This window comes from Bos taurus, chromosome 7 (assembly GCF_002263795.3).
Source record: "Bos taurus isolate L1 Dominette 01449 registration number 42190680 breed Hereford chromosome 7, ARS-UCD2.0, whole genome shotgun sequence".
In the NCBI taxonomy this organism is placed as follows: domain Eukaryota; kingdom Metazoa; phylum Chordata; class Mammalia; order Artiodactyla; family Bovidae; genus Bos; species Bos taurus.
Genome location: NC_037334.1, coordinates 80819035 through 80841066, shown reverse-complemented (window position 1 = coordinate 80841066; position 22032 = coordinate 80819035). Strand labels below are relative to the sequence as shown.

The following is a 22032-nucleotide window of genomic DNA, read 5'->3' as shown; positions in this document are numbered from 1 at the left end:
TTAATTTCTTGGAAGACATACGAAATTACCCTAACATCACTTTCATTTTGGAAGTTCATGATAGTCATGATGAAACCAAAAGATAGAATTCAACATTTGTTGTATATTCAGAAAATAAACACAAATGAAAATACTGTCAAATCTGTTTTCTTATACATAAAGTTCTTTGTGGGATAAAATGTAAAATGACGACCCCTTAAAGGATAAGTTTACTTCTACAGTTTCTACATATAAAACAGACCATCTCTGGCTATCTAGCAGATAAGCACAAGATGCCATCTGCCATCTACTTTTGGATTAATAAACTGCTACTACTTGCTCAGCCTGGACTTCATCATCTGATACCTGAAGAAATACCATATTTGTTCTGTCTGACAGAACTGACTAAACACTAAGGGTTATTTCCAGCTGTAATACAGAGCCTTTAGTATTCAATCACATTTCTAGTTTTATATGCAACTTCTACTATTAACTCTAAGGGAAGCTTAAGTATCCACATATTAAATGGTAAATACATTACTTTCACTACTAGAAAGGAAATGCTACTTACTTGGCAGCTTGTTCATTGAGTATCTTTAAGTAATGCTCCACTGGACTGAGGAGTCCAGGAATTTCTAAAATAAATGTCTGGAGCAACTCTGACTCAACATGGGAATTCACAGCAGGTATTAGTGCTTGAAATTCTGACTTCAAGTGATACAGGGTTTTGACAATCAGGAAGAACTCTTGCGTGGAACACTGAAAAGAGAAATATCTTTTACCTACATAGCATAAGATACATGAAAATGAAATTCAGTTTGTGGTCTTTTTAAAGTTAGAATAAAAGAACATTTTAATTTATTGCATAAATGCTGCTGCTAAGTTGCTTCAGTCGTGTCCGACTCTGTGTGACCCCACAGACGGCAGCCCACCAGGCTCCCCCATTCCTGGGATTCTCCAGGCAAGAACACTGGAGTGGGTTGCCATTTCCTTCTCCAATGCGTGAAAGTGAAGAGTGAAAGTGAAGTCGCTCAGTCGTGTCTGACTCTTCGCGACCCCATGGACTGCAGCCTACCAGGCTCCTCTGTCCATGGGATTTTCCAGGCAAGAGTACTGGAGTGGGTTGCCATTGCCTTCCCTTTGCATAAATGAGTTAATTGAAATAATAGCCAGGACATGGAAGCAACCTAGATGTCCATCAGCAGATGAATGGATAAGAAAGCTGTGGTACATATACACAATGGAGTATTACTCAGCCATTAAAAAGAATTCATTTGAATCAGTTCTAATGAGGTGGATGAAACTGGAGCCTATTATACAGAGTGAAGTAAGCCAGAAGGAAAAGCACCAATACAGTATACTAACGCATATATATGGAATTTAGAAAGATGATAACAATAACCCTGTGTACGAGACAGCAAAAGAGACACTGATGTATGGAACAGTCTTATGGACTCTGTGGGAGAGGGAGAGGGTGGGAAGATTTGGGAGAATGGCATTGAAACATGTAAAATATCATGTATGAAACGAGATGCCAGTCCAGGTTCAATGCACGATACTGGATGCTTGGGGCTAGTGCACTGGGACGACCCAGAGGGATGGTATGGGGAGGGAGGAGGGAGGAGGGTTCAGGATGGGGAGCACATGTATACCTGTGATGGATTCATTTTGATATTTGGCAAAACTAATACAATTATGTAAAGTTTAAAAATAAAATTAAATTAAAAAAATAAAAATAAAATAAAATAAAATTGAAAAAAAAAAAAAGAAATAAAGCATTGTTGATATGTCCTAAATGTTAAATCAATAGTTTAAGTACTTTATAAGGTAAAGCTATAAAGAAAATTTGAGGCAAGGATAGGAAAACCAATACTTGTTCAGTATTTTTTCATTTTAAAATATGCTGATCACATAACAAAAATACAGTAAACAATGTCACAAATAAAAAGGATAATTCTGGGAAAAATCTGCAAAATATTTAAGAGATAAAGGTCAAAATTCTTTCAAGTATAATGAGATTTTACAAATTGGAAAAGATGAATAATTCAAAGAATAGTGGCTAAATGATCTGAATAAACTCATAGGAAAAAAAAAAGTCCAATAAACACATAATTAACCTCACATATAATTAGGACAAGCAGATTAAAATGACAAGATAGCATTTTTCATTTGTCAGAATGTCAAAGATTTAAAACTATGATAAGAGCCAAGTCACACTGAATATGAAAAATGATACTTTTATATACTATTAGTAGAGGCATTACCTTCTTGAAAAGCAATTTGGCATATATTTATAATACAAAGTGTAATACTCTTTGACTATACGATTCCATTTTAGAGAATTTTAAAATATTTTTCACAAGTAGTAAAAAAAAATGTTTGTATCTGAATATTTACAGTAGTAGTTTTGGTAATAATATTAAAAAGATGAATAAAAAACAAATACCCAGAAATTGAGATATTAGGAAAAATTCATTCAGTGTACAACTATAAGACAGTTAAAAAACTAACACATATGTAAATACTAATGTACAGATTAATACAGAACTTCATAATTTCAACATATAAGTGTATATAGTATATTTTTACACTATATACCATATATCTGTTTTACACAGTAAAATTTCATTTGTGATTCTTTAAATTATGTTATTCTACAGAAGTTCAAGTATAATTTAACTTTCTCTAGTTATCTCTGGATAGTGGATATGCCAAAGGGTGGTAAAGGGAGACTTTTTACTCTTTATTTTATACTTCTGCTCATTGGAAAAGATCCTGATGCTCAGAGGGATTGGGGGCAGGAGGAGAAGGGGACGACAGAGGATGAGATGGCTGGATGGCATCACCAACTCGAAGGACATGAGTTTGGGTGAACTCCGGGAGTTGGTGATGGACAGGGAGGCCTGGCGTGCTGCGATTCATGGGGTCACAAAGAGTCAGACACCACTGAGGGACTGAACTGACTGAACTGATACTGTTGTAATTTTGTAACATGAATGTGAATAATTTATACTTCTGGAGTTTTGGATTAAAAAAGTGGGCTAAACAAGTGCATCTAATTTCACTCTGTCTTGAAGCTATAGTCCAAGATTGTTTTAAAAGACATGAAACTTCAAGAATAATTAGGAGAAAAAACAAAAGCAATAATCTCTTAGAAGCTACAAAGTAAACAGACTAACGGTAATCTGACATAGAAGACTCTAGGTACCTGAATCTTAAGCTTGCCATGAGGAAAACTAGGACTCAACTTTAGCTACACCCAGAATCCTAAGACTCAGGAATTGGGGGCACAAGTTATCTTTGAAAGTGGAAGCTGGGGATTTGGGAGTGGAGAAAACAACTGGCTGAAAGTGACATACACAGCAATTAAATCCCTCAACCCCCTATTCCTCTTCATGTCACTAAAGGGCCACCGTTCTCCTACCCTACAAAGACTGTAGTGGACACCTGAACAACTGAATCACCTTTCTGTACAGCAGAAATTAACACAACATTGTAAATCAACTATACTTTAATAAAAAATAATATTTTTAAATAATAATTCAGAAAAATTTCCTAGAACTTGGTTGCCAGATTGAAAAGCTCCAATACAAATGAATTAAAACACAACCGAATCACAGCTGATCATCATGAAATTTTAAAACACTGCAGACAAAAGACACAATCTTCCATTTCTAGAAGGAGAGAAAAAACCACCACCACAACAAAAAAATGTCACACAAAGAATCGGGAACCGGTATGACTTCAGCCTGTTTAAAAATAATAGTAGAAGCTGTTGAAAAAGACAGCACAAAATTCTAAAGGAAAATAATTTACTACCTAGAATTTTACACTCAACCAAACTACCAATCAAATGTGAGAGCAAAACAAAGACATTTCCAGACATCAATGTTTCAAAACTTACTCCTAATACCCTTTCTCAGGATGCCTCCAGAGAATGTACCCCACCAAAATGGAGGAATAAACCAAGAGGAAGTCATGAAGTACAGAAAACAGAAGATTCAATTCAAGGAAATAAAGGGAATCTAAAAAGATAGCTATTCAACAGGTATAGCAGGCAACAAGTCCAGGCTGGATCAGGTAGGAAGGCTCAAGAACATGAAATGAACAGAATATTTGATGAAAATGAATACCTTGAGATGAGGGGACAATGTAAGTTTAAGTTAATGGTAAGTACACACCATAAATAGTATATATGTGTGTATATATATATAATGCCTGAATGTTAAGACATATTTAGAAAGATAATTACTAATAAGAAATAAAGAAAACTGTACAAAAAAAAAAAATAGAAACTAGGTTCAACTGAACAAATGGTGAGTTCAGAATGTATCATAAAGCACCTCATCTCCAGAAAGGCCATGGCTCACTGGGAAAGATACATACAGGAAACTGCACTGTTTGTATAAATATGGAGCCTGGAAATAATTTATAGCCTAGAATTGAACTCAAGTCACTTAATGGTATATTCTAATAAAAGTAAAGGGCCAAAAATAAACATTTTCAATAGAATTTCTGAATAATAATCTCATAATTATTGCAATTTGATAAGCAAAAAAGAAAAAAAAAAGGAATTGGTTGTTCATGCTTAGATATGATATCAAATTTAAGTGAGCAAGAGAAATAAGGTGAAAGCCAGAAGTGCTGGCAACCAAGTCCTAAGTGCCCAGGGCAGGCTGCTCTCAAATTTCTTAAGCAAAATGACTCAATGGAGTCACAAGAAAGCTGAGAATAAGGGTAAAACAGTTGCTCTTGAAGTCACTCATGTTCAACCCCATTTCTGGCAGCAAGCTTCTCTGTGGAAGTGCTTGAGAATACATGTGCAAGTGCAGAGGCAGATCATCACAGGATTGGAAGAACCCCAACCTAAGCTCCACACTGAAAATATGGAGTTGGGCTTCTAGCAGTCTAGCTAAGAAATTAACTATAAAACCTACAAAGTCTGGAAACCCTCTCCTTTCAACATTTACTAAGTGCTACATCCTTAGCAGCTATGTATCATTTTCTTACAAAAGTTATTTAGTTATTGAACAGTTAATGTGAACTCCTATCACTAGCACTATTTTCTAAGATTTAAATTTGAAGTCTTACTATCAAAAGAAATGTTTATTTCAGAGTCGGCCCACTTGGTATCCTCTATTATTATCATCATAAAAATACCTATTTGTGCCTATTCCACGGCACTTTCCACACAGCCAGATGGCCTAAGCCTACCACTTCCACAATATTCAAGCAGTGTTCCTTAACATTTTCTGAATTTCACAAAATTGGCACAATCTGTACCCAGGATATCACTCACCATTTGGTGCATATAGCAGAAGCTTATTTAGAGTAATCTAATGATAAAGAATAGACATGTGTTTTATGGTATGTTCCAAGAGCCAGCTAACTAATCTATAAAAATGTGGTTTAAAGCATTCAGACTTCCTAAAGTTGGTCTATACCAAATCATTTCTAATCTTCCCTTTTCAAATCAATCCTTAGGCATATTCTTGTACAAACACTAAAACAGCAATAAAGGAACAACTTCTGAGTGAGTCACAAGTTTCATCAGTATAAGCTGAAAGTCTAAAAAGTCATTCCTGTTCTGCATATTGGTTACTTTTAAAAGAAATTAGATTGTATTCTGTATGATCTCACTTGGATGTGGAATCTAAAAAGCCAAACAAAAAACCTGAATTAATAGATACAGAGCACATATTAGGGGTTGTGGAACATGGTTATGTAGGCAAAATGGGTGAAGACGGTCAAAAGGTACAAACTTGCAGTTGTGAACTGAATAAGTCCTGGGGATGTAACGGCATGGCAACCACAGTTACTAATACTGAATTGTGTATATTTGAAAGTTGCTGAAGAGGGGATCTTAGGAGCTCTCTCTCATCAAGAGACAAAAAAGCTTTGCAACTTTACATAGTAAAGGATGCTAACTAGAGACTTATTGTGGTGATCATATATATTGAATCCTTATGTTATATACCTGAAACTAAAATAAAGTTGGATATCAATTATACCTCAGTTAAAAAAATTAGATTCTGACATTTACCAGAGTTTTAAACTTTTATAAGTACACAAACTTTATGCAAATATGCAAATAATAAAGTACAGTTTAAAGAGAAGCAGGAAGGCGTAATAGAAATCACCACAGTAATAAATGATGATGCCATCTTAATGCCACAGATACTATGATTCAGCTCTTTTGATTAGCCATTGATAATTTTTCAGCTTTGTTCCTATCTTCTTTTGAGAAAAACAAAAATCTCTAACATCTGTCAGTGAATCCTTTTTAGTAGTGAAGGCAATGTGTTTAGAGATCTGCTGCTTAATGAAGGGTAACAAGCATGGATTATCAGCCACTGGGTCAAGGTCAAAAACAAAATAACAGATGGTGTGTCATCCATTCTGTAACCTCAAAAATGGCAACCATAATACTTCCTACTACCGGAACAACCTCAACTCTTGCCAACAAAACAGAAACTCAGCAACTTCCCTGGCCAGTCCAGCGGTTAAGATTTCACCTTCCAAGGTGGGGGGTATGGGCTGGATCTCTGGTTGGGGAGCTAAGATTTCACATGCCTCATGGCCACAAAACCAAAAGATAAAATAAAAACAGTATTGTAACAAATTTAGTAAAGACTTTAAACATAGTACACATCAAAAAAAATAATCTTGGGCTTCCCTGATGGCTCAGTCGTGAGGGGTTCTCCTGTCAATGCAAGAGACACAGGTTCAATCCCTAATCCAAAAAGATCCCACATGCTGCAGAGTAGCTAAGCCCATGCACCACAATTATCGAACCTGTGCTCTAGAGCCCAGGAGCCACAACTACGGAAGCCCACGCACCCTGCTCTGCAACGAGAAGCCACTACAATGAGAAGCCCGAGCACGGAAGCTAGACAGTAGCCCCTACTTGCGGCAACTAGAAAAAAGCCTATGCTGCAGCGAACACCCAGCACATTCCAAAATAAAAATAAGTAAATAAATATTTTTTAAAAAGTCTTGGGGGGAAAAAAAAAAACTCGAACACAGCGCATCAAGCAATGAAACAATAGATGCCAACCCCATAACCAAGGCCTACATTTTTTCCCTAGGGATCAGTATTTCCCAATTTTGACTTTTTCTTTCTTTTCAAATTTAGCCGAAGCATATGGAACAGTTACGTAAGTCCTCCTGGACACTGCAAGTATTTTCAGAGGCAGCAGTTATTATTCCAGTTAAACACTGTAAAGGAAAAAGCCTTAAAAAGGTAAAGACTAATAGAAAATTGGTGACAACTAAGGTTTTTCCAGTAGTCATGTATGGATGTGAGAGTTGGACTATAAAGAAAGCTGAACACTGAAGAACTGGTGCTTTTGAACTGTGGTGCTGGAGAAGACTCTTGAGAGTCCCTTGGACTGCAAAGAGATGCAACCAGTCCATCCTAAAGGAGATCAGTCCTGAACATTCATTGGAAGGACTGATGCTGAAGCTGAAACTCCAATACTTTGGCCACCTGATGTGAAGAACCGACTCATTTGAAAAGATCCTGATGCTGGGAAAGATTGAAGGCAGGAGGAGAAGGGGACCACAGAGGATGAGAAGGTTGGATGGCATCACCAACTCTATAGACAAGAGTTTCAGTAAGCTCCGGGAGTTGGTGATGGACAGGGAAGCCTGGCGTGCTGCAGTCCATGGGGTCGCAAAGAGTCAGACACAACTGAGTGACTGAACTGAACTAAAAGTTTGGGCACATAAAAGCTATTCTAAAAAAATTATTAAATTGGCAAGGATTTACATTTGGGCAAAAAATAAAAGTTGCTTACATAGGGACAGCCAGGAAAAAAAGATTTAATAGTATTCAAAATTGCTGCTACATCAAAAATGGTAGTGTCCAAAAATGTAAGCCACTAAAACCCAGTCAAGGACCCTGGTTTAAATATGAATTCTGTCACTTATGAGCAAGTTATTAACCCTCCTCTTAGCATCATTTTAGCCAAGGTAATGCAAGCTGTCATAGCATTATATAAAGACAGAAATATACATAATTTCCCACCAGTAAGAAAGTAATAAACCTTCTCAACCTCACAAAGTTTTTTTTTTACAACAGAGTCTAACATATGTGAATGACTTCTGTAGTAGGTAAGACACTATAAAAAGTTTATTAACAATTACAAATATCACCAACTGATAATTTTTTAATTTTAGGCATATTTTGAAGATAAATTATTTGTCTAACAACTCTCACTTGTTACTGTTATACGATTTAAACTGGAAACCTTGCTGCTGCTGCTAAGTCACTTCAGTTGTGTCCGACTCTGTGCGACCCTATAGACGGCAGCCCACTAGGCTCCTCTGTCCCTGGGATTCTCCAGGCAAGAATACTGAAATGGGTTGCCATTTCCTTCTCCAATGCATGAAAGTGAAAAGTCAAAGTGAAGTCGCTCAGTCATGCTCGACTCTTAGCGACCCCATGGACTGGAGCCTACCAGGCTCCTCCTTCCATATGGGATTTTCCAGGCAAGAGTACTGGAGTGGGGTGCCATTGCCTTCTCCAAAACTAGAAAGCTTAGGTGATAAAAATCAAAATAATGTGTTTTACTTAGCTTCAATATCCAAACTTGTCTGCATATTAATAATACCACAAATATTTTACAAACAGATTTTTCCTTTGGGTAAGTCAAATAAGAAGTTGTTGTGAGGTCAAAAGAAATAAGGCATCTCTTCTTCAAGTAGCTAGTCTAAGTAAACTTCCTACTTTGATGATGGTCCATACTTTGAGGATGAAACAGGAGAATACCCTGTATTAGAACAGCCTCTATGTATTGCTGTAGTTAACAGAAGTGGGCAAACAATGCAAAAATTGGAATAACCTCAGTTTGTGCAATTAAAATCTCTAAGGATTCTCTTATGTTATCTGTAAGATTTTACAAAATAAAATAACAATAAAGCTCTGTGATGTTTCCTATTAATATCTGGTATCCCCTGGTGGCTCAGAGGGTAAAGCATCTGCCTGCAATGAGGGAGGCCTGGATTTGATCCCTGGGTCACAAAGATCCCCTGGAGAAGGAAATGGCAACCCACTCCAGTACTCGTGCCTGGAAAATTCCATGGATGGAGGAGCCTGGTAGGCTACAGTCCATGGGATCACAAAAAGTCAGATGCAACTGAGCAACTTCACTCGATCCTCAAGCTGAAGAAAATTAACAATTTTAAAAGATGTGATTTCTATCACACTTACTTTTTTGTGATAAATGCTACAGAGTCCTCTCTCTATGTCAGGCAATTTACGTAGATGATTTTCTATCTGACCAAACACACTGGATTCTGAATGGAGAACTTCAGATACAGCATCAAGTCGAGCATTTATTTCCCTGTGGGAACAGAGAAATGGCAATTATCAGATAAGTTAGGAACTCAGAATGTAGGCATTTCCCACTCTAATGCCCAGTACTGTGACAGCAGCCACTTAGAAAAGCACAAAGGAGATTTCATCCGTACCTGCAGCCCTTCTCGGTCCCTTATCACTGGAATCAAAGACCAGGTACCACACTAGGAACATCATTAAACAGATGGGACAAAGATGGGCTCTGTAAGTTTTCCTTCCTCCAGAACAAACACACAGACTACGCTTCCCAGCCTCCCCTGCAGTGAGGTATAGCCATGTACCCAAGTTCTAGCCAATGAAATACATGTAGGAAGGATTACATCACTTCTAGTCATGGCCCATAAAACCTCCTGCAGTATTTCACATTCACTCTCTCCCCTCTTTGCCAACTAGATGTTGAGCCCAGGGCTAGTCTGTGAGCCACCTCACCTGTTGACTCACAGCGTGAGTCTGTGAGTAGAGCAGAAAACCTTCCACCCCACATCTGCTATCAAATGAACTTTTCATTAGCAAAAAATAACCATTTCTTTTGTATTTAAACCAATGAGATGGAGAATTTGCTACTACTGTTTTTATTACCTGGCTAATATAATGGATCTACAGTGAGCAACTGGATTTTCTACTCTGATTGAAGTAGAGTAGTAGATGTACTAGAGTAGTACTAGTACATCTAGTAGATGTACTAGAGTAGATGTACTAGAGTAGTAGATGAAGTAGATGACTAACTGACCATCTCAGTCAAAAAACACTTCATTCAGCCAACCAGCTGCTTTGGGAGACATCTCAATGGTGGTAGCTGAACTGATCATATGCTTGATTGAAAGAGGTCTTAGGCACACTGAGCCTGGGCAGAGATTGGAAGCAGTAATAGAAAGGGCAGAGGATAAAACATTAGGACCTCAGGAAACTACATTCAATATCAGGTGATAAATTACATAGCAGAAAAGAATATGAAAAGAATGTGTGAGTGTGTGTGTGCACATATATATATATATATATATATATATATATATATAAAAACTGAATCACCATACTGTACAGCAATAATTAACCCTATATTGTAATTCAACTACAATAAAAAATTAAAAAAAAAAAAACATCAGGAGACATGGGAGGCCAGGATTGCAACATTTTATCAATGGCTACACCTTAAGTAATGGGTCACTTGGAAAGAAATGGTGAGACTGTCAGCTCAACATGGAAACTTGACTAATGTGCCCCAAATGAGATAAAACCCATCCAGCACCTACACATGTCAAAGGCCTATACTAGGTATAATGGCCATATGTGAAAAAACTGAAATAAGTAAACATATCTAGTAGAAAATGGGCCTTCGGTAAAAGTTCTTTTCGATAAATGAATGAATGACAACAAGCAAGCAAATGAAAAAAAGAACTGACATTTGGGGGGGAATGGGGACATCAGCTACTGAATGCACTTTATCAAAATTCTTTTGCTATCACACACACTGATGTAAAGGGCAGCCTGACATCAGAATCCTGCCTAGATGACTATTAAACTGTTTTACAATTAATTGAGAGTTTTTATCTTTCTTATCCCTATAACTAGGGTTCCCAGGTGGCTCAGTGGGTAAAGAATCCACCTGCAATGCAGAAGACACAGGAGATATGGGTTTGATTCCTGGGTCAGGAAGATCCCCTGGAGGAGGAAATGGCAACCCACTCCAATCTTCTTGCCTGGAGAATCCCATGGACAGATGAGCCTGACAGCCTCACAGTCCTTAGGACTGCAAAAGAGTCAGACACGACTGAAGTGACTCAACACAACACCATATCCCTATAACTATGCTGTGAAGTCAAGCTTGTTCACAAAGCAGAGGCTAACTTCAGGTATCATTTTTTGTTCCATTTTTCTCTAGCTCATCCTCTGCTGCATAGAACAGGCATTTGATGTCATGTGAAAAAGTAGAACAAGCCAGAATCTTGCAGACACACAGGCTGATTCTTCCATTCTCAATGCTGTGGCCTCTTAAATCTCCAGTTTTTTCCATTCTATTGCCTCTACACTAGTCTAAGGTAATATGACTTCTCACAAAGAGAAGTGTTCTACCAAAACAGCCTCCGAACTTTTCTCCTTATGTCCACCTCTGTCCCTTTTCCCAATCCATTCTCCACAGCACAGCCTGAGCAGTCTTCCTAGAACCCAAACCTGTTCATGCCTTACTTCTGCCTTAAGCTCATCAATGACTTGCCACTAATCTTAGATTCAAATCCAGGATCCTTAAATGCCCTGCTTACCTCACAAGTCTCATCTTAGATCACCTGTTACTCTTTTCCTCTCACTCTAAGTTTCAGTCGGACTGAACTTCTTCCAACATCTTGGTCACTCCAAGTTCTCTGACATTACGGCTTTCTCACCTGCTCGTCACTCTGCCTTGAAGACTGGTTTCCCTTTTCCTCCTGCCTACCACCTTCCACTTTGTTTGGCAAACTCCTTCTCATTCTTCCTCTGAAAGGGCTTTCTAGACTCACTAGAACTAGATTTCATCCTTTCCCATCCTTTTCCATACAACTCTGTTTTCTTTTTATAGTGAAACTTACAACCGTATTTACTTCTCCACTGTCTTCACTGCTCAACAGTAAGCTCAGTGAGTGTGAGAGTGTGTTTGTGATCAGTCATATCCTACTCTTTGCGACCCCATCGACTTGTAGCCTACCAGGCACCTCTACTCATGGGATTTTTCCAGGCAAGAATACTGGAGTGGGTTGCCATTTCCCCCTCCAGGGGATCTTCCCGACCTAGGGATTGAACTCACATCTCCTGAGTCTCCTACATTGGCAGACAGATTCTTCACCACTGAGCCACCTGGGAAGTCCTAAGCTCTGTGAGAATGGGGATCATTTCTCCAGTAGCACAACTGATCATGATACATGCTCAATAAGTAGCTGCTGAAATCAATTGAATTTCGAAGACTACATATAAAATAAACCAAGATGAGGTGAAAAAATTAAATTAAGATTGTTAGGGTAAAACATTGATTTATTTTATCACAACGTTTACCCCAAAATGCTATACAAATATAAAGTTTTATTTTAATAGCTCACTCCTGCACAAATGAAAGAAGACACCAATTGAAATAGACTAAGTTGATGCTGCAGATGGTATGAGGACAGATAAAATAATGCCATCTGTGAATGTATAAGACAGCCAGATAGCTCCTCTTTCAAAAATTATAAAGGTTGTCTGAGATACGGAAAGATAAAAGCAAAAGACTTAAATCATATTTATGAAGTCTTCCAAAAGCCTTTTTCAAAAAATATTTTCTTGGAAAATATACAGGTAGTGGCTTTTATTTTAGCATTGTGACAGCAAAGACAAAACCTTGTTCTGAATCATTTTCACATTAACCCAGGCTTCACTTGTTAGGGAGGTTAACAGCTCGGAGGTAAAGAGCTTGAGCGAAGAAGAGAAATAACCTCAGTTCAAATCCAGGTTCTTTCATTTACCAGTTATTTAGACTTGCCCTAGCTTCTCCATCTATAAAATGGGAATAATAACGGTCCCTAACTCATATAGAATTGTTATAAGAATTCAATGAAGTAATACATATTAAGCACTTAGCAGACTGCCTGACACACAATAGCTACTCAATACTTGTTGGCTGTTACCCCACTATTATTACAGACACCTTGGTGGTGGTGTAGTCACTCAGTCTTGTCCTACTCTTTGCAACCCTATGGACTGTAGCCTGCCAGGGTCCTCTGTCCATGGGATTTTCCAGGCAAGAATACTGGAGCGGGTAGCCATTTCCTTCTCTAGGGGAACTTCCCGACCCAGGGATTGAACTCTGGTCTCCTCTACTGCAGGTAGTCTCCTGCATTGCAGGCAGATTTCTTTAGCAAATGAGCCACCAGGGAAGCCACAGACACCTTTATTTGGTTATGAAATTTGTTTGGTAGGTACCACAAAGAACAGCACAGGGGAGGGAGAAACAACACCCAAAACCTAAGCTGGGATATAACTATGTTTAGACAAGCCTCTAGGCATAGATATACAAAATGGTATTTTGTGCAAAGTGAACAAGAAAGGATTACACAAGAAAGGCCAGTCCTAGCATCTTAAGTGCTAAATCTGACTGGCAGTAGTGACCTGAAGTACTGTGCTGAGACCTGATAGGAGGTACATTGAGAAACAATGCCATAAACGTCTACCCCAGTCAGGGAGAACTGGAGAGGGTGTGAGGCAGTATTTATCGTGAATTTCTCATCACTGGGGCAGCCATACTTCCACTTTTAACTCCAATAAGCAGATCAGAAGGCAAATCAGTAAAAATGACCTCCAATCAGGTTTTTTGGTGTATCTCAGAACTGTTCTCTAATTGGCGGGTATAAGACTTTCTAAATAACTGTAATAAAATAATTGGTCAGACCACCAGAATAGAAAACAATTATTTTGGTGCAATGAGTGTGCTCAATCGCTCAGTCATGTGACTCTCTGCAACCCTTTGGACTGTATAGCCCAACAGGCTCCTCTGACCATGGGATTTTTCAGGCAAGAATACTGGAATGGGTTGCCATTTCCTCCTGCAGGGAATCTTCCTGACACAGGGATCAAACGTGTGTCTCCTGCATTGCAAGGTGGATTCTTTATTGCTGAAGTATCAGGGAACCAGTCAGTGAGAGAGATCAACAAAACAGGAAATAGCACTGCCAATTAAATGATGATAAATATATTATTCTTCCAAGATATCCTATGATACTCTACAATTGATCATACGACAGGATACATTCTAAACAAATGAAAAAGAGAACACCTGGATCATTCATTTCATTCCATATGACAAAAAAAATAATGAATCTAAGGTCCTGGAGATGACAGAGATTCTCCTTTATCACCAAAGATCCAACAAGTAAATGTGGGTGTCACTAGAGTCCTTCACATTTGAAAACCAATGGAGTGATGACGTTAGTATCTGCTGTGTGGGGCTGTCACTGAAACACAGTGTATCACCTACAGCCACTGCCACAGTAAGGTCAAGTGATCAGTCTGTACCTACTGGTTGCTATTTGTGGAAGATGCCTCTATTATTCTAATATAAGTTTATTTGGAGGGAAAGAGATAAACTACTGGGGAAAAGTTGGGGGTGTTTTGGTAGTTTGTTCTGATTTTTTACTGAAAGGTTAGCTCTAAAAGATAATATAAAATGAATAAATTAAATTCAGACATTAACACATTGGTCATACAATATGGCTAAATCAACTACCTAAACAGCTTTCTGGTAGAAAGAAACATGAGTCATAGGCCTTCTCCTAGGGCCTAACCATCATTACTTGAATCTACCTAGCTTTGCCTTTCACATACACTATTCACTTATTCACTCAATGAACAATTACTGAGTGTTTATAAAGCACCAATTGCATAAATAGAAGAAGTAGGGACTTCCCTGGTGGTACAGGGGCTAATACTCGGCACTCCAAACGCAGGGGGCCTAGGTTTGATCCTTGGATAGGGAACTAGATCCCACATGCTGCAACTAAAGACCCCACACGCTGCAACAAAGACTGAAGACCCACATGCCCTAAGACCCAGCACAGTCAAATTAAAAAAAAAAAAACAGAAGATGGAGAGTGAAAGTGTAACAGTAGGAGCTAGAAAACAGAACAGGAACTTGGTCACGGGAATAATGCAGGCCACACAGGAGCTCTGACTTAGTCCTGAGAGCAAGGGGAGTCAACGGCTAATTTTGACAAGGACACAAGGACAGTAGCAGGAACACTGATTAGGAGGACGCTTCAGGAATCCAGAGGAGTGGCACTGATGATCTAAACCCAAGTAGAGGACATACCAGTGCAAAGAGCACATAGTTTAAAAACATATTATAGAGGTAAAGTAAACAGGGATTGTGATGGATTATACAGGGAGGGAGAGAGGAGAAAAGGAGGAATAACTTCTTTCTGAGAGGTAATGAGAGGTAGTAAGATGCCATCTGCAAACATCATGCTCAAAACCTTACAGACCATGAAAGAAAGGGTTTATTTATGAAATTACATTGTAAAGAGCTATTCTGAATATTTACTTAGTTGCAAACTGTAAATCACCCAACCAGTTTTTAAGGATTTTTATTACTCATATTCAAAAGAGGCATCATTTTACCGAGACAATTTACCCCTTTCAGAATATTAGACAAAACAATTTCCTGACAGCTACCTTCCATTATTGGTTCAGGCCACAAACCTAAGCCATTGAAAAGAGCATGAAAGATGATTTCTGTTTTTGACAATAATGGGAATGGGTACTTCCAGACCATCCCTCCCATTGGGGACAATTTAAAAAGCCAAACAAAACATAAAAACATGTTGTCACAAGTATCAAAGGACTAACAAAATGGTAAGAAAAAACTATCAAAATGAAAACAAGAACCCAAATAAATAATCCAGCAGTCAACACTACTTTTGCACTAAAAAGATATGCCAGAAGAATCTTCTGCAAAAATGAGCTGGCCTCATAGTAAGGGTAAATTTGTAGTCTAGGTTAGTATCATTTGGATGAACTGAAACATGTCAAAACTGAACTTATATTAAGACAGTCCCAGACTGGTAATACCACCAAGAATCTGGCAAAAGCAAACAAAAATATTCTTTAGGAGAAGGTACCTTCACGTTAGTACTCGTATTATTTATTTAATTAAAGTACAGTTGACATCAACTATATTGTGTTAGTTTCAGAGGTAAAGTGATTCAAGTTTTTTTTTCATATTATGTTTCATTATAAATTATTACAAAATATTAAATATAATTCTATTTTTATATATATAATATTTATATATATATATAAAATGCTTTCAAACCTTTCCCTCTGTAACCATAAGTTTGCTTTCTATGAGTCTGTTTCTACTTTACATATACATTCATCTGTATGGTGTTTAGATTACACATACATGTAACATCATACAGTATTTGTCACTACATATAATGTTCTCTAGGTCCATTCATACTGGTGAAAATGGCAATATAATATTTCATTCTTTTTTATGACAGAGTAACATTCCATTATTTATGTGTGTGTGTGTGTGTGTGTGTGTGTGTGTGTGTGTGGCCCATATGGTAAAGAATCCACCTGCAATGCAGGAGACCTGGGTTTGATCCCTGGGTTGGGAAGATCCCCTGGAGGAGGGCATGGCAACCAACTCCAGTATTCTTGCCTGGAGAATCCCCATGGACAGAGAAGCCTGGGTGGGGGCTATAGTCCATGGGGTCACAAAGAGCTGGATACGAATGACTGACTAAGCACAAACACAAGCACAAGTGTGTGTGTGTGTGTGTGTGTGTGTGTATACACACCACATCTTCTTATGCCAGTCGTCTGTTGATGGACATTTGGGTTGTTTCCATATCTTGGCTACTGTAAACAGTGTTGCTCTCGCACGATACTGGATGCTTGGGGCTAGTGCACTGGGACGACCCAGAGGGATGGTATGGGGAGGGAGGAGGGAGGAGGGTTCAGGATGGGGAGCACATGTATACCTGTGATGGATTCATTTTGATATTTGGCAAAACTAATACAATTATGTAAAGTTTAAAAATAAGATAAAATTAAAATTACAAAAAAAAAAAAACAAATTTTCAAATAATATAATTCATACACAAAGATAATCAAGTGTTCATGTATAAAAAGAAGCCAGATGAGTAAGAATCAAGAGAAGCAACAGACAATAGAAAGAGGCTACAAACTACCAAGCTTTGTGGGGTATGGGGCTGAATGATAAAAAAATACTCAAAAAATTCAAAAGACATTGTGAAAAGAAAGCAGATGAAGAACAGAATAGATAGGGAAAATAGAACTTAAATCAGTTATGTAATTTCCATTGCTTTACAGTTGATCTTTCTTTGCTCCCTTGACCTCTATAGGATTTTTATCTCTGATTTAGAATCATACATAGTTTCATTGTAATTTAGGAAAATGTGGATTTCTTGTTTGTTTTCAATTGCACTTTGGATTCAACTGTGCTTTCTAAACCTAAAGATTCACATCTTTCATGAAATGTGAGAAACTCTCATCTTTCATTTCTTTGAACACTGTCTCTCTTTTCCTAATCTCTCTCATTTTCTTCTACTGGAAATTTGATGAAGACTATGTTAGACCACCTAATTTTTTATTTGTCTTTTAGTCTCTTTTCTCTTTGCTCATACTATCTCTCTGTGCTACACTCTGGGTAATTTCTTTAGATAATATCTTGGATTTCAGTTATTTCATCTACACTGGTCTAACTCACCATTTGTTTCTTTTCTTTTTTTTGGAGACTATTACTTTAGTAAGGAATCCACTTCCATGACTCAAGAAGCTCAGGCTGAGTTAACAGAGATGAGTTCTGAGATAACGACACTCCACTCTGACCTTCTCTCTCTTCCTCTGTTTGAGCAGGCAGATAGCTAAAGAAAACAGAGAAAGGGGGGTGCAGGCCAAATTGCAGGAGACCATACATCTTATCAACAATGTGAGTCCTTGGGCATACAAAGAAAAGAAGGAACCTCTGGACTGACATGAAACCACACATTTTGGGGTGATAAGTGTCCTGGAGGCCGACAAAGAAAGATAGGAAAAGGAGGGAATCTCTGGCATCTGAATGTAATCTTTTGCTCATCATGGTCTTATTACAGTAAAATTAGCCTTGAAGATAAGAAGTTCCCATCATGCAGTGATACCATGATACTTCTGATCAAGACTAAATAAGGACAAAAATCCCCCCTCGCCTCAGGAAGGTGGAGCTGGGATGAAAATCAGAGTATACAACTCCAAACCCCTCCCTCCCCAATGAATATTCTGCTCCTTCATTTCTATGCCTCATATAACTGCAATGCCAAACAAACTCAGTGCAGCTACTCACCTGAGACTGCCCACTGTCCACTTAATAAATTCTCGCTTTGCTTCCCTGACCTCTCTGTCTTGTCTCTGAATTCTTTCTGCAACCTAACAAGAACTTGCTCCCCAGTAACACCTCAACTGAAAACCCAGACTCATGAAGCCTCAATCCCTGCCCCTCTATTCCTAGAAGATGCCAAAGCCAACTATGTAAAAGGTTTTTTCAGAGGAGGAGACGACTTTTGTCCTCCCAGAAGAAAAACCCTCTGCTTTGCTTTATGAGGCAGGTAGCAATCCCAAACCATGGTAAGGCTGGGACCTGCGCAGGCCTCAATCCTACCCACTGTTTATATTAATAAAAGCTACATGGAGTTGTTTTTAAAAATCAATCTGATTTCTTCTGATGGTATTTTTGTGCTGTGCTCATGTTTTGATTCCCTTTTGTGTTTCCTTTAATTTGGTGGTTCAATATTCATCTTTCTAATCTCACTATCTAAAGGTCTTGGGATTCTGTCTAGTGTTTATAACTTCCACTAACTCACACTCATGGGTACTTGTTTCCCCACATCTTTTGTAATTATGGTTTATGAACTTATGGCAGAGTTTTCTCTTTGAAATTCCTAGGAGGCCTAGATGAGAGTGTACATCTTCAGGGAGGATCTGTATTTGTTTTTACTAGGAACCATAAGGCATGATGGGACAATTATAAATAAGTTTCACAACTTGGAGACTGCCAGACCACAGGGATAAGACGAATCAGAATAATGAACCTGGGTGTAAGGTTGGCCTGTTATATATTCTTGGAAACTTGGCAACTACAGAACAAAGCAGAGACCAGCTCAAGGTTCCTGCACAGAAGCATCCCAAAAGATGCTGGTTAAACCATACGCAATAACAGGGCAGACATTTGGATAAGAGGCTTTTAGGGTCACTTTTTCTTGGTGGCAGCAAAACCCCTCTCCACTTTCACTCACGTCCACACAGCAAAGGTGAAGAGGCAGGGGGTCAACACCCATCAATCACAGCCCCCAGGTAGGCTTCACCCACCACTCTTCCATCCCATTTGTGAGCAGTACTGTGTCTCACTGGACTGAGTAAGATTAGAGTCACCACATGTGAATGTTTATAAGCAGACTCATGGATCATGGGAAACCACAAAGAATAAATAGGGCCTTCTCATGTAGTTAATTTCAGGAAGTTCCAGAGTTAAAAATGGCACTTAGTCTTGCTAAAATAAATGAAATGTTAAGTGGAGCAAACATATAATATTCTATTACTTTGTCACTTAGACTAGGGCTATGTGGCACTAGCGGTAAAGAACCTGCCTGCCAGTGCAGGAGACCTAAAAGACACAGGTTCGATCCCTGGGTGGGGAAGATCCCCTGGAGTAGGAAATGACAACCCACTTCAGTATTCTTGCCTGGAGAATCCCATGGACAGAGGAGCCTGACGGGCTACAGTCTATGCGGTCACAGTCAGACACGACTGAAGCGACTTAGTATGCACGTATGCATATGAATTAGAGATACAAACGCTAATACCCCAAACATAAGGGTTTACCAAAATAAAAGTCATTTAATTACTCAAGAGAAGGTTCAAGAGGGAAGGGACATGTATACCTATAGCTGATTCATGTTAATGTATGGCAAAAACCAATACAATATTGTAAAGCAATTATCCTCCATTAAAAATAAATAAATTTTAAAAATTATTCAAGAGAATTAACTATCAGTAAAATATACTTAGTGCTCTAGAAAATTACACAGAAATCTAGTCCCAGACCTACTTCCTAATACCAACAAGCTTCAATTTTCTTAAATATTTATGTGATTTAAATTCCAAGAATACTTAGCATGCTTAATTCTCTTAAGCAGCTTTCTAAAAATCTAACTGAATTATAAAAGTATTCTTCATTTGTTCTAACTACATTATTGAGCTAGATAGTGAAGAGCAAGCATTTTATTTTAGGTATTAAAGTTTCCTTCACTTTCAGCTCCTCCTCACTAGAAGATTATACCTTGGTCAAATTAGATTAGAAGCTCCTTGAGAATAGGAACACTGTCTTGTCATTGAGATTAAATCATACAAAATTTTAAAAACCTATTTTATACTACTAAGTGTTAATGGGCACCTGGTCAATCAGAACAGAAAGTTGAGCTTCCTAAATCCCCAGGATTGGGTCAAGTTAAAGCATTAAATGAAAGAGAAAGGTTGTGATCCAAGCCTGACCACAGACAATGACAATGCTCAACTGCTAATGGTTGTATGATTCTGAGAAAGACGCACACAGGGACCCCCACCTACTCACCAGTAGCCCTTGCACATTCTCCAAAATCCTGACTACAGCTACACAAAAGACACAACGCATGAAGCACCAGATTCCGGAGAACTGATGGGGACATATACTGGACAGCTGACAACAGGGGCACATAGCCTCCTTCCTTTCACCACTGGAAGCCCCCAGCCAGGACTGACTTCCCATCTTTCTAAAACAAGATGAGGTGAAAAGTAAATGCTCTGGAGTCTAACATGGGCTTTCCAGACAGATGGGCTTGAGTTTGCATCTCACTGTCACCTGATCAGGATGGTGGTGAAGGGGTGGTAGCAGTACCATTTAAAAAAATATACATGTATATGTGTATATGTATATTTTCTCCATATTATTACTTTCTAAAAATAAAACACTGCAAACACACAGAAAACACTCCTCCATCCATTTTTCTTTCTCTTTCTTCTCTTCCCAGAAGTAACCACTTTCCTGATGTTATTAAACATCCTTTCTACTTCTTGTACTTATATTTCTGCCACTTATGTCTGAAACCTGAAACAACAAACGGTATTACTGTGTGTTACAACATTTAGATAAATAGGTTATCATGTCCTATGTCATAAACATTATTTTTATGAGAGTTATCCATGTTAAAACATGTAGACTCAACTCATTCATTTTAACTGCTATCCCGTATTCTAACGTATGACCAGGTAACTATTTTAGCACTCCCCTCCTAATAGCCAGGTTGCTTCCAATTTTGGGGTATTATAAAGTCCACAGCCTTTGGGGTATTATAAAGTCCACAGCCACTTGACCGTGTGACTGACGCCAGGATCCACACTAACCCTTTATGCAGACCATCTCATTTGGTCCTCATAACACCACTACAGGGTAGGTGGTGCAATTTCCATTTTACAAGTGAAGAAACTGAAGTGTTCAAAAGTTCGTAACTTGTCCCAAGTGACAGAAATGCGGGAGCAAATCTGAACTCAAGCTCTAGTGTCTCATTGGCTCCAAAACTGTGCTTTCAGATATGCCTGTGTGCTTTGCTGGATAATCTTGGATAATGAACCTGAATGTCACTTTTTCTCATCTATAAAACAAAAGCAGTAACCGCTACCATCTTCTATGCATTTGATCCTTTTGAGTTTTCATCTCCTACTTCCCCCACGTAGACACTGGTACAGAGAGGAACAGACCAGAACTCACCTCTCAAGCCTCAGCACTTCCCTCCTCCCACCTTGGCTACTCTTCTTTTCTCAACTCTTAGATCTGGACATCTCCTTTCTAGCAAAATACTTTCCTTTCTTTTTTTAAAAAAATAAAGTTTCCTTTTCATCTCTAAAATCAATCTAAACATTTTGCATAAATACCTACACCTGGACAGATACAATCCAGAATGTTTTTCAAAGGTAAGGAAGATGAAAGATTTTTCAGAGTCCTGTACTACAGGCATAAAATTACAGAACGTTTGCAATTTACAAATTCAGTGTTCTCTACCATCTCACTTCAGATGTTGAATAAAAATGTGTGACACATTTAAATGATAATCAAAACACTTGTTTCCATTCAAGAGATGAGCACATTTGATCTGTCTGTG

General features: G+C 38.3%; 1 protein-coding gene across 3 annotated transcripts in view; it reads right to left on the bottom strand.

Annotated features, from left to right (window-relative positions):
* The window catches only part of MSH3 (mutS homolog 3), a 182616-nt gene that overhangs the window by 90530 nt on the left and 70054 nt on the right, over positions 1 to 22032 (bottom strand). For all 3 annotated transcript variants that reach the window (XM_024994619.2, NM_001434983.1, NM_001102305.2), the window contains exons 13-14: positions 9194 to 9326; positions 551 to 738 (exon numbers count right to left, since the gene is read on the bottom strand). In XM_024994619.2, coding sequence (XP_024850387.1) covers positions 551 to 738; positions 9194 to 9326 — 321 coding nt within the window. The remainder of the gene's footprint in view (positions 1 to 550; positions 739 to 9193; positions 9327 to 22032) is intronic.